The sequence below is a fragment of the Accipiter gentilis genome, chromosome 12 (genome assembly GCF_929443795.1).
Source record: "Accipiter gentilis chromosome 12, bAccGen1.1, whole genome shotgun sequence".
NCBI classification, from domain to species: Eukaryota; Metazoa; Chordata; class Aves; order Accipitriformes; family Accipitridae; genus Astur; species Astur gentilis.
The window spans coordinates 35,678,775-35,692,053 of record NC_064891.1 but is presented as its reverse complement, the minus strand read 5'-3'; the positions used below and the strand labels follow the sequence as shown (position 1 = coordinate 35,692,053).

At 44.0% G+C, this 13,279-nt stretch overlaps 1 protein-coding gene across 1 annotated transcript in view; it reads right to left on the bottom strand.

Annotated features, from left to right (window-relative positions):
• Positions 1–6,908, bottom strand: part of TSPAN5 (tetraspanin 5) — an 84,838-nt gene extending 77,930 nt beyond the window's left edge. The window contains exon 1 of the mRNA XM_049815503.1: positions 6,765–6,908. Coding sequence (XP_049671460.1) covers positions 6,765–6,845 — 81 coding nt within the window. The 5' untranslated portion in view covers positions 6,846–6,908. The remainder of the gene's footprint in view (positions 1–6,764) is intronic.
• Positions 6,909–13,279: the final 6,371 nt, after the last annotated feature.

Genomic DNA, 13,279 nt, shown 5'->3' with positions numbered 1-13,279 from the left:
TTTTTGGCAGGAACAGCAGCACAATCACAAAAAATGGCATGTTTTCCAAACCCGCACAAAAGGACAATGGAAAAGAAACAAATTAGGCCTCAAACCAGTAAAGAATAATCTATGTTTTCCTGGATTATGCACTGTATAACTGTAGTGGAATGCAATTCAGTACATTGGTAAAAATAGATAAGCTTTTTTTGTTTTAATTCTTTCTTTATTGCATTGCAACAATATTTGTTAATTTTTAATGGCAAAAAAGATGGAAACTGTACAAGAGTACAAAGTCACTATGAAATGCTAGCTAATGAAAAAGTCAGGTATTTTGAAGAGTTTAAAAAATTACCATACTGGAAGGCACTTTAATGGTTAATGCTGACAGTGACTTCTGGGTCATCGCTAACAGAGCTGGGTTACTTCATGAGCTGTTCAGCTCCTTGCTCCTGCCTACATCAATAAAACAATTACAGTCCTGTTGACAGGCTACTAGCCATGCGTTTGAGAAACGTGCTGTATATTTTGGGCAAAGCCAAGTATGAAGGCTGATTCTATCCCACAGAACTATAGTTTAAGATTGGAATTCCATAACTGGCAGAATCAGGTCAGGAGATTTATTTGGGTCAAAAATATTCTCTCTCACCTCCAGTTTTAATTAGAAGCAAAACATATTCTAAATGCTTATAGAAAATCTTCACAGGTTACTGTCCTTGGTTAACGGACTATAAACTGTTGAAGTACCTAGCCTGAGCATTTAACAACACATCAGCTTCTTGCTCCAAATGTATAACTTGTAGTAGCCCTGGTGCCAGTTTATACTGCATTTTCAACAAGTCTATTTGTAGGAATGGGGCTTAAAAGAAAAGGAAGTGTTGTTTTACTAACTGTAAGCCCAAGTTTCTTATCCTCTACTAATCATTAACTATTGCATCTTACAGAGTTTAAGGAATAAAAATAAAGTTTGCTAAGAAGTACTTCAGAATTATTCTAATAGGTTTTAGAGAGTGTTCTTTAAGAACAGATTACAGACATACTTTCAAACTCCTGTCCACTGAAGAAGACAGAGAAGTTCCTTACATTTTTCTTTTCTACTGCACACACACGCAAAAAAAACCCCACCCAACCCCCCCCCCACAAACAAACAACAAACACACACAACAACCTTCTCCTCCACATTTTCCATTTGAAAATTACCCTACATCTATTGCACCACCTGATTTTTATTTTTTTTTTCCAAAAAAACCCATGTTTTCTAGGTTCCCGCTTGGGAAAAAAAGCCCTTCTTCCCCAGTTCAGCTCAAGCTTGGCTTTCCTTTTGTGCCTATTATAGCATACGCTGTAGTTGAATATGTACATACGTAATAAATACACCAAAGAGTTTATCATGAAAAGACTGTTTTACTGAATTAAAGTAGGACGTCCACCTTCAAATTCAATGTTACACAATGTGGATCTGTTGCCTTTATTAAGAACACATTATCAACATGCAACAAGGGGGATGGGACTAGGACCAATGATAGCTTGGGTTTGCACATACAAATATTCATAAAATGTTTCACTTGCAGAAGCATTCTCTTGGGGCTGCCTGTACGCTGGGTGCCATTCACATGCATCAGCTTTTCTCTGATTGGGACATTAAAGATTCAGAATTAACTCTTCATACTTTGAGATAGATGTGCCACCAGGTAAAACTTACTATGACAATTCAGTCAAGGTGGAAGACGGGTAAAATGACCAAATTAATCTTTAACACAGAAGAAAAGTATGTAAGCTGCATTTGACAGTTCCAATAATATCCACTTGAAGTATGTTGACATCAAACGTGAGAAGTTGCACAATTAATCACAATTAGTTTTTTCTAGTTCTTGTGGCCTTATGCTTCTTCAATCTTTTATAAACTAGAAACATCAAATAGCTTAAAACAATAACATATTTACAAACACCCAGTTTTGGCAAAACAAATACTTAGGAGAAAGGAAACAGCTTCATCAATGTTCCTCATCTATTTCTTTTTGTATAACCAAGGATAGAACCTGCCACAAAGTTACAAGGGAAGGCAAGGGAAATTTTTATTCCAAGAATGACCTCTACAAATCTTAAGCAAGTCCCCTGGAGCCAGCAGAGTTACTATACTTTTATATGCATTTAAAAGACTGGGGCTACATCTGCTGAAAGAGACACTGAGGAATTCAGGAATCCCAAGCTCACAACAATGCATCTATTTCATCAATATTTACATCACTGCCCTTCACTGTTACAAAACAGTTGTGTATTTTCCCAAGACAAGCATTGTTCTGTTTCTGGCAAGACCACTTGTGAAATGCTAAGTTATCTGTGCTATTAAGAAATTTTTAAAAAATGCCATAAAAGTGGGGGAGAGTGAACAGAATGCTTCCACTTCCACTGCAAGGGCATCTTCCGAATGCAATTTTTTAAAGATAAAATGCTACAGAATGCATTTGATAATTGCATGGAACTAGCTTCACATTGATTTTTTTTTTTTTCTAACCACTGTGTCAAGGGAAAATTACATAACCAAAACTTCCTTGTGGATATCTGAAAACCAGCTGACATCAGAAAATTATTTTCTGCCCCTTTGAAAACAAACTATCAACGATGTACAAAATTTAATGAACAATCTATTTGCTGTCCCTTAAAGGTCAGCACACTTTTCTAACACTTTTCCTGTAACACACTTACATAACCTTATTCAGTTTTCTTTCCACTATCTTCCTGTAATTCAGAAGACTATTTAGACTCCCATATGGTTGCCATCAAAACCAGCAGATGTCAAGCAAATTAAAACACAAATTATGACTTGTAATATGCTGATGTATCATAATTGCAGCGTATCTCACAACTTACGGTGAATTATGAGATAAAGCAAAGGTTTCTGAGGTGTCAGTGCTTTTTATACATCTTTCCAATTAGGCCAGGGTCAGTGGAATCAAGTGTGGATTGAAATTCAGAGTTAAACAATAGTATATATCCACAGTTCCCATCAAGTATAATAAAGCACAGAGAGCAATTTAAAACAGGTCTTGGAATTAAAAGTCAGCTTAGAAATTTCTTGCAAAAGCAGAAGGGAAAGAAGGGGAAATCGTTCTTGCCTTTTGGGAAACGGGGTGGCCTACTTTTACTTTTTGCATTGCACCTTTGACATCATTCTACATGGAAGTCTAAGAGGGAAGGGGGGGGAGGAGGCAGCATTGTTTGTTTGCTTTCTCCAACTACAGAAAAATGTTTTCTGTTACCTTATATTACAGCTGCAGCTCTCATCTAAATCAGATTACATTATGGTTTACCTAGACAAAGACATAAAGGCTCATAAAAAAGCACACTGTCTGTTCCACCAGCCTAGAAAGGTAGCAAACATGATGTGGAGATTTCACAAAGGCATTATGCCAGTCAAGTTAAAGCACAGGTCTGTGCCCTAACAAACAACCAGCAGAAGAATGTCAGCTGAGCAATGGAAAGAGAAGCATAATATTGAGTTCTAATTTTTGATTTAGATGTATTTGTGCCTATTTGGTCTCAGTTCCTAAATCTTACTCTGGCAACTGCCAAACAAGCTTTCCTTTTCCACAAGAGCATAGTAATCTCATAAAATAAGTTTTTCTGAACAAACACTTCCAGCATATTTATCAACTTTAGTACTGAATTAAAAAAAAAACAAAACCAAAAAAACCCCAAGCTTGCAAATATACCTAGAATTATGCATAGACTCAGCAGATAATGTTTCATACAACTGTATGAAACACATAGTTAGACAAGAACATGTTATCTGGGGTGGTGCAAGACTGATAACTATCTCCTGAAGAGCATACTGTCACCTTTAGTTACAACTACATATACAGCAATAGAGTGCAACCTTCCCATATTCATTATACTAATAATTCAGTTCTGTTTTTTAAGGAAAGAAAAAACAGACCAGCGCAAAACCAAAAAATTGACAAAATTTATTTTGTCCATACGCTGCGGCATATTCAGCCTCCGATTTTTTGCAGTATCTTCAGTTTAAGTACCATGTACAATCATTCCCCACATAATTTCAGTAGATCTACAGTATTCCTCCCCTCAAGGCACTGACAATTTTCTTGTCAAAACCATTACTCTTCCTCAGTTCTCTTTATTTTTAGTCCATTGTTTTATGATGCAGAATAGAGAGTATTTTCCTGTTTGCTTACATTAAAATTTTAAAAGCTTGTGTTAAGAGCACTACATAATAATGCTCAGGTAGAATTTTTAACAAAGGTGTTCCACACATCTCCATGTTCGCAAGACCCCTGGAGAGTGTCATGGGGTTAATATGATGACCTCTTCATCATTTCAATCTATTTACAATTACTATATTAGTGACTATTTTTGATTATCACTTTCTGTGAACAGCCAACCCAACTTGCAATTTGCATTTACAGCTTTTCTGGCCCCGTTTCATGATAGACTACTGAAGGGTTTGCTATTAATTCAGTAAAAACAACATTAAAACGTATTCTGCAAGAGTAACTGCCTGTGCTTTCACTCCAAACCATGAGAGACAGGGTAATAAATGCAAGCTTCCTCATAAAGAGATTACAATATTCTGAAGAAATGACTAAACTCTTAGAAAAGTACTTTGTCTCTGTGGATTTCAAGAAGTTTAGCCAAGGACTCAGATGAGATGATTAGCATTTTGCAAAAGGGGAAATCTGTAAGCAAGGGCCACACATCAAGCAAATGGCAGAGTGGGCGATACACTGAGGTCTTTAGATTAGCATTCCAGCAGTATAAAGCTGCATGTCCTAGAGATATTCTTTAACCCATTCAGTTACAACAGAGGAACATCTGCCATCATGCAAAAGCTATGCTGCATAAGCTTCAACAGCTCAGGAATAAGAAAACGAGTAGCCGCAAAATACCTAAAATATACTTCTTCCCCACTTGCACCATCCGCACATTAACCTTCAGAGAGTAAGATGAAGGAAATTACAGGGTACGTAGTTTCTTATAGACTGACAGTGGCTGAAGAAGGAAGATAACATGTTTATCTATATTTCACCACAACCTCTCCTCCTTCTTGTAGTCCAAGGACAGGGCAACACAAGTGTTCCTCACACTACTCTGCTCCCTGCTGAAAAACATCTGTGTTCACAGCAACATATGCCAGGGGAATCAAAATGAAAAAACAGACAAGTGAAAAGAACCATGGCAAACTCAACCACTAAAAGCTGAGCGAACAGTACAGTAAAAACAGCTACTGTAGGGCCAGAATACTACAAAGCTTGCAACCACTCATCTCCACAGGTCGGTCTTTAGCCAAGCAAACATTGACATAAAAACACAGTCAACTTCGCTCTAGCTGCTTACTTTCTTGATTAAGGAAAGGTATTTCAGTATAAAAGTGTAATTAATCAAAATTCCCATCCTTCCAAAACAACCTCTTCAGGCACCTTTACTTTTCAGGAACACAGACATGAGGTTAGCTACGTAACCACCCTCCTCTATTCTCACCAAGGTGACGATCACAAGCTCAGTATTGGTTAGAAGGTTTCCCTCCTCTATTCTTCCCCACCTTCATCCATAAAACTTCAAGGTGGTTTGGGGTTCCCCCCCCCCAGTTCACCTTTCTAGTCCAAAAAAGCGACTATACCAGATATGTACTCAACGTGCCTTCAAAGCCCCTCAAAAACACATTCACCCTACCTGGGTTTGTGCATGTTTCTCATTGCTAAATGGAATATCTCATGAAAAGAGGGGGACTGTACATCTAAAAGCCTTCACCCAACTTTAACATTCTATGCAGTGATAAAACCTCATCATTTATGTGTGTGTGGGAATGCTCACCCCCTCCCTGTGTGCTTACAAAATCTGGCACATACATCCAAAACCAGCTGCTTCTCTTTCAAATCCAACACATTGAGAAGATGCTAGAAATACTATTATATGCAGGTTACGTTTCACTATACCGTTCTGCCTACTCTACAGCCAGTGCTAGAATGGTGCAAGAAGATACCGTGCAGTCAGGAGATCAAGCAGCACAGCCAGGAATCCAAGCAAATGCCCAACCAAGCCTCCCATGGGCTTGCACTTCAGGGGTGGGTGGGAATACTGTTTCCTCCCTCCTCCATCCTATCATTGCTGCTACTACTACTACATGGTAATGGCTAATCATAATAAACCCATGCCATACACAACCTCGTCATTGTGTAATCATCGCCTTCAACAGCACCGTTCAGAGAACTTGGATTGTGATTCTTTTCTTTTTTACTATTTTTATTTAACAGAGATATCGGCACAAAAACACGCAGATCAGTTCGTTCTCCAGGCCTGGGTGTCTAGCTGCTCCCTCCCCCACCACAAAGCAGACGAGGGGGAAGGAAGGAGAGAGGAGGAAAAAAAGGGAGAAAAAAAAAAAAGGGGGGGGGGGCAAGAAACCCTCTTCGCACCTACAACAAAAGCAATTAGGAGGTCCGGAAGGGAAGAGGCATCGGCAGCCGCCGAAGGTGCAGGAATGCAGCACGCCAACTTGCCCGGGGAAGGGCTCCCCGGGGCCCGGCGGGCGGGAGGCGGCTGAGACGGCGGCACCCCCGGGGCCTCGCGCCACCCACCCCGCGCGAAGCCCCATTCGAACCCCCAACGGCCGGCCTCGCGCCCAACTGTCACGCACGACCCCCCGGCTCCGCTTTCGCACGTCCCTCAGTTTATATTTCTGGCCGTGCCCAGCCCGGGAGCGGCGGCAGGGGAGGAGGAGAAAGGTGGCAGAGGGAAGACACGAAGCGCCGTGCGACCGGCCCACTTACCCAGAAAATGACATTGAAGCCGAAGATGAAATATTTGATGCAACAACTGACTTCAGGCCCCTTGTAGTGCTTCCCGGACATCCTCTGCGCTCATGAAGACACTTTGCTCGCAGCCAGGGTGAGAACCAAAGGGGGGGGAAATGGAAAAAAAAAAAAAAAAAAAAAAAAGGGGGGGGGGGGGGGGACAGAAGGAAGGGGGGCTGGGGGCGGCGCGGCGGGCAGGGCTCAGCGCCGGCTGCGCGCCGTGGGGAGATGCGACAGGAGCGGCGCGGCGGCGGGTCGACTCCGACTTGCCGGGCGCCGGGGATGGCCGGCGAGCAGCTCCCACCTCCTCCTCCTCTTCTCCCGCATGGAGGAGGCCCCGGCTACTCGCAGCGGGAGGCGGGGAGAGAGAAGGAGAGGGGGCGGCCGCCGGGGAAGGAGCCGCCGGGAGGTGCCCGGGCAGAGGCGCGGGGCTCACCGCCGCCACCACAGCCACAGCCCGCCACCACAGCCACAGCCCGCCGCCGCGCTGCCCTGCCGGAGCCCGCGAGGCGCCCCCAGCCCTCCCGTGCAACGATCGCTCGCTCGCTCCCTCCCTTCCCCGCCCCCACAGCGACAGCGGCGACGGCCGCCGCGCGCGCGCCCCGCGTGATTGGGCGTGATTGGGCGTGATTGGCGTCGCTCCCCGCCAATCCGACTGCGAGGCCGCCGTCGTCCCCCCACCCAGGAGCCCTAGGGGCGGGGTGGGGCGGGGGCGGCTTCGCGGCGCCCCCTCCTCTACCTCTCCCCCCCCCCCCCCTCCCCGTCTCCCCATCGCCGCTCTCCTCTGTGGCGTGCCCCGGCGGCGGGGTGCGCGGTCCCGGCGGGCGAGGGGGGTCTGGCGAAGGGGGCGGCGGTGAAGCGGCTCCCGTGGGGGCTGATGGCAGGGGGGCTGTGCCCGCCGGCCTTTGTCTGCGGCGGCGGCTGCCAGCTGGGTTACGTAAGGGGGCCGGCGGGCCTCCGGGTGGCCGTTGGAGCGGCCGTTTGGGGCAGAGCCGGCGGGGGGCGGGGGAGGGGTGTCGGGGCCCGCACCTGTCAGCGCTGAGGTAAATGCGGTTCGTTTTAGTGTTAGGTGCCCGTGAGGAGCGGCGGTATCGGAGTAGCCCGTCGCTTGGCTGCGGGTGTGTAAGGCAAAGTCGAGGTTTCTTCCGTTCTTTCTTCCTGCGCCACCTCCCCCAGCAAAGCCCCCGCCGGGTTGCCCCAGCCGTGGCTTCGCACAAAACGCAGAGGTGCCGGGCCGGGGGGCTCCCTACCTCCGCCAGCCGTGGGGTGACAGGGGCCGGCCGGTGCCGAGTCACTGAGCGGTAACTCGGCCTGGCTGGTGTGAGGGAGGAGACGACAGCGGTCCATAGCATACACGGGGAGAAAAGCCAGGAGAGCAGCGCGGTTCTAGGTTGGCTGCGGTAATGAGAAGGAGCAAGACCGCAACTGCACTGTGGAGGTTATTCTGAATGGGTGCCTTCAGATCACCTCCCACGTGAACTCATATGCATTACACGCACAGGAACACGTGAAAAACTGTTTTACAATGTTTTCTAGAGTTTAACAATAGTCTGAATTTATATTGAACCTGCCAACTGTAAAGTTACGGGGCTTAGTTGTATTCCTATGCTGTTTGGGATTCAGAGGCTGCATGGTCCGCTGGCGTTAACAGCATAATTAATAGCATGTCTTTGCTGAAGAATTTCATCATTTCATGTTTCAAGTTTTTGGAGTTTCCTGGTCCAGCTATAAGTGCAATACTTTTAATTCAAAAGATGGAGGACTTCTTTGTAAAAAATTACATTTCCCATCCCTACAAGGCTGCAAGATAACATGCTTCCAGAAGTCTGTCAGGTCTGGTAGATGTTGAGAAGAAAAATCATCTGCTGAAAAGATCTGTGAAAAAAAGCAATGTTATTGGCAAATGAGAAATTAGTGCAACACGTCTATACAATTTTAGTATGACTGTATAGTTCACCACATGAACGTTATCCCTGTGTCTATTGTTAGAGAATTGTTAACGCTGTGTCTTTGCAAGACCATCCATGGGAAGAGGGGAATAATTAGTAATGCGTAGGTTCTGTACCAATGAGTAAAAGCACATCACCACTTACAGTAGGGTATGGTAATAATGTATTATATTAAGGTGCTGTTTTTACAAGTGGCTTCAAATATTGGTGACAACCTGTACAAACATTTATAATATTACTGTCATAACACCCTACTAACACCACGTGTTGGCACCCTTTAGCATTTTAATGCTTCACAGGCAAGAGGAAAATATTGCAGAGTAATATTTATAATGATAAATTCAGTAACAATCTCAGATGGTTTACCTATCAATCCATTCATTCCCAATCAACAACCTAAAAAGAAATGCAACCTACATCAACTATAGCATCATACTACATGACATCACTCGCTTTCTCAATCAAGAATAGCATTATCATTGTCAAGTGTCATTTTGAAGTCAAAAGCATTTCACATTGTCCTATCGTCTGATCAGCTTAAAGAGAACTTAGGACGTCTGGTGTTAATGGTTAGACTGCGCGTTTGAAGAGGGTATTGAACACAAAACCCTGCTCTTTTTTAATTCACTTTGTGTGTAGGGTTCCTGTGCAGCCTCAGAAATGAGCAACCAAACAGCAAAGGCAGCAGAACAGCTTTGATGTAGGTAATTGATCTTTCAGAATGCCAGCTGGAACAGAGTCCTCTGCACCTGCAGCAGCCTCTGATTTACAAACACATTTTGTCTCCCATCCTAAACAAACAGGGATAAAAAAACCCATCCTTTGGCTTTGTGCCATCTCTTGTGGATCGCTTCTTACATGCTTTGGCCACCTAGGTCTGGAAGCTCAGCAAGATGACTGACAGCACTTTAAATTCACTGTTAGTTACCAGTCAACACTGAGTTCCAGTGTGATGTTTTGGAACAAAAGCCTGAGGCAGTATTAAGCAGGAGCGATATTACCTTTTCTTGCAGTATGGCAAGACAGTTATTCAAATTCTGTTAGTTTATAATTCATCTGACTAGTCACAGGAGTACTAATGGACAGTATTTCAATGACAAAGCAATGTTTCTTGTAGCACCATGTTTCATAACACCAGGCAACGCTTTGATTTACTACCGACATCAGAGAAAAAGTCCCATCCGGATGATTAAATCTACTTCCTATCTCTAAGATGTAGATATCAGTGGACTTCCTCTGACCAAAGACTGGCAAAGTCTAATGCTAGTAAGTGCAGGAAGTTTGAGAAGTTTGTATCTTCAAACGGGCATAGTTGCAGACTCTGAAATTCTTACTTCCCACCAAGTAGAGAGCTCTCATCCCAATTCCTCAGTTCAATCATTTCTTAGATCCAGCACCTCTGTCTTTGTGTCAGCTCCTGGTTTTTGATCTATGAATTCTTTGACATTTTCCAGGGAAAAAAATGCAAGTCTGAGTGACTCAAGATGAGAAATGGCTAAGCAGCACATTGAAGACTGTAGTTCCATGAGTTATCGCGTTGCTAATCTCACCACGTGATACATTTAGTGAGATAAAGAGTTGTGGTCTAAGAAAAGTTCAAGATCTGTGTCCCTAAGTCTAGTTATTTTCTAGACACTTCATTTTAGTTGAAATTCATAAGATAGCAGTATTTTTCCATGGGGAAGCTGTAGAGCTTTCTGACACACAACAAGATTTATAGAGTCAGAGGTATTATCTACCTCAGAATATTTTCCAACCTAAATATCATACTAGCTTGTAATGCTATTTGTATTCAGTTGATGGGTTTGCAACCATGAAAACACTTTGTTTTCTGCTTAGCAAATGAGTGACCACTGATGAGGGGGCACTTTTTAGGTTTAAAAGGAGTTCTGAGATAAGAATTTCATAGGACCAAACTCAAGTGGTGATACAAGTTGTATTGGCCTTGGTGGAATTTCAAGCCGTGTCTCAGCTGTGAACACAACTTCAGCTTCCCACAAGAATAACACAAATATTTTCAGTTAATTCACAAGTGCAAGTACTGACTAATTACTGGTATGGCTAACACTGGTTAGTGACTTTCTGGTGAGTATTGAGCTGCTTTTTTAGTATGAAACTTAAGTCTCAATCCTGGGTAGTGATATCCTCTTGCAAGACCAACCCAACATCATTGTAATCTGATAGCAACAACATTGTTGTTAGGATGATTCACAAAGCATTAAGCTTGTCTATACATCTACAGTTAGAGGCCAGACTCTGAAGCTAAGGCGTACAAAATAATAACTGATAACCGATTGCATTATGTCTGATTTTACTTTCTCAAGATAATGTGTATCTGAGCCTTAATTTTCTTTCTGCAAATGCTGTACTTTCGGTGTAAGGATCCATTATTTCATGTGTTCTTAAAGTAAGGATAACTGTATAAAGAAACTGCAAGTTGTATTCATGCGAGTTCCCACCAGCATTTGGCAAGTTTTGGCACAAAGATGATGAGAGCTACTAACCGGGATGCAAATTACTTACAGAGAATTACCAAGTATCAGCAATAATGGTCACAAAGTCTACTCAGCCAAGTTCTACTGCTTGCAGTCTGCAAGCCGGTTTATTCAAGATGAGCCCGGACAAGTCTTGCAGCAGTCTAAGCAGATAGACATGAAAGCGCAGCCTCAGAAGTCCCTTTGGAGCAAACATATGCAAAATGAGATATGCAGACCGCTAGTGCCAGAATCGCTACTTTGAAACCGTAGGGAAGAATAACGCACCCTGCTATTTCTTTCCTGTGAGAGAAGGAAGAGGTATTTTTTGAGCCAAGCACCTCGAGCCAGGAGCTGCTACCTCTGCTGCTTGGGAGAGGAAGGGGTGGGAGCGGTGGCACACTTGCTCCCTCATGCTGTGCGGTCAAAGGCAAAGGAGCAGCTGGGGCTGCAGCTGCAACATGGTGGTGCTTGGGGCAAACATTCAGAAACACAATTCTGTCTCTATGGTGGAGTGCCTCAGCAAGCCTCTGTTCTGGAGATTCTTACAGAGCTCTTTCGTATTAATTCCCCTGACAAGTCTATACAATGGTGAAGCAGGAATAGTATGGCATACCATAGCTCACTGTCACACAGTGACTGCAGGTGTGGTTCCAAACGCTCTTGCATCCAAACTGGCTCCAAAATGCATTAACTATAAGGTACTTCTTACAACCATTTTATACACAGAACAGTGATGGGGCTTAATAAGATAAAACGTATGCATTATTCCACAAAAGAGACACAGATTTGCAGTCCTGAATTAGGGGTGGCCACAATCAGAATATGGGCAGTTGCCTCCCCTTTCATTACTGGTGCTACATGACCATGGTTGTTAATATGAATATAAACTCAGACTCCAGTGCCAGATTTATCCTTCTAACTTTGTATTGCTAAAGGCACTGGACAAACTCTGCAACTTTGGAAACTGTTCCCTTCCCAAACACAGACTATTGCTTGTGTATACTTGAAGGTTCTGTCTGGTATAATTCTTGACAATGCTCTGTCCAAAAGGGCAACCGATGTTTATCCTATGATGAAGCACCATATGATTTTCTCAATTTAAGGTCCATTAGGTTTTTCAAGGCCCTCTGAGTTCCTCTCAGCCATTCTTCATCAAATAACACAGGACACCCTCACTTCACAGCTCAGAGGTTTAACATATGGTGTTTGCTCTGTAAGAGCACTCAGGAGAGTGAGGATTTCTTCTGAGTGTGCTTTTAATGGTGATAAAATTTTCTGCAAATTCACCATTTTAAGTAATCTTTGAACATGTTTCCCTTCAAGGGTCTCCTTTACTCAGCCCTAAGCCACCTGAGCTTCCCCCATCCCCCCTCCTGGGCAGATTTTTGTTTTTTTCTGGGGTCCTGGATCAGAGTTGTCCACACAAACAATCCCTCAGGAATCACTCTGGCATGTCCTTCCAGGCAGATCTGTAAACCTGTCAGAAGGTCAGGGACTGGAAGCAGGAGGTAGGATGAGAGAGCACTAGACTGCAAATCTGGTTGTTGCAGGCTTTAAATGCAAGTTGCAGTCAGAGTGGTGGGAGGAGAGGCTAGCAGACCATTTCATCTCAGAGCCCAGCTTTTAGAAAAGCTTTCAGCCATGGCCTGGCCAAGAGTTGAGCTAAAGGGTGTTGGAGTAGATGTTTGGCCAGCCTGCTTGGGAGTTCAGCCCCCAGACCTCTGTGCAGGCAAGGCCTTAAATCATCTTGCTGAGAACAGAGTGGGAAAAGCCAATGTGCAACAAGCTCTCATTTTAAATCTAAGCAATGCTTTTTCCATTGTTTTTTGATGCAAATGGCTGTAGAGATGCTGTGACCTGAAGGGACTCTATGTCATTGCCTTCACAGCAGAGAGTTGATCCAAAACCCTCTGGGGAGGGTGATGAGGTGCTCAAGGGAGCCAGCACCTGCTGGAGAAGGCCCCAGATCTGCAGTGCAGTCCGGCAGCAGGGAGCCACCTCCTAACCTCTGGTAGGAACATGCTTGCTCATCTGAGCTATGGCAATAGCAGTGGCAAAAGGGCTG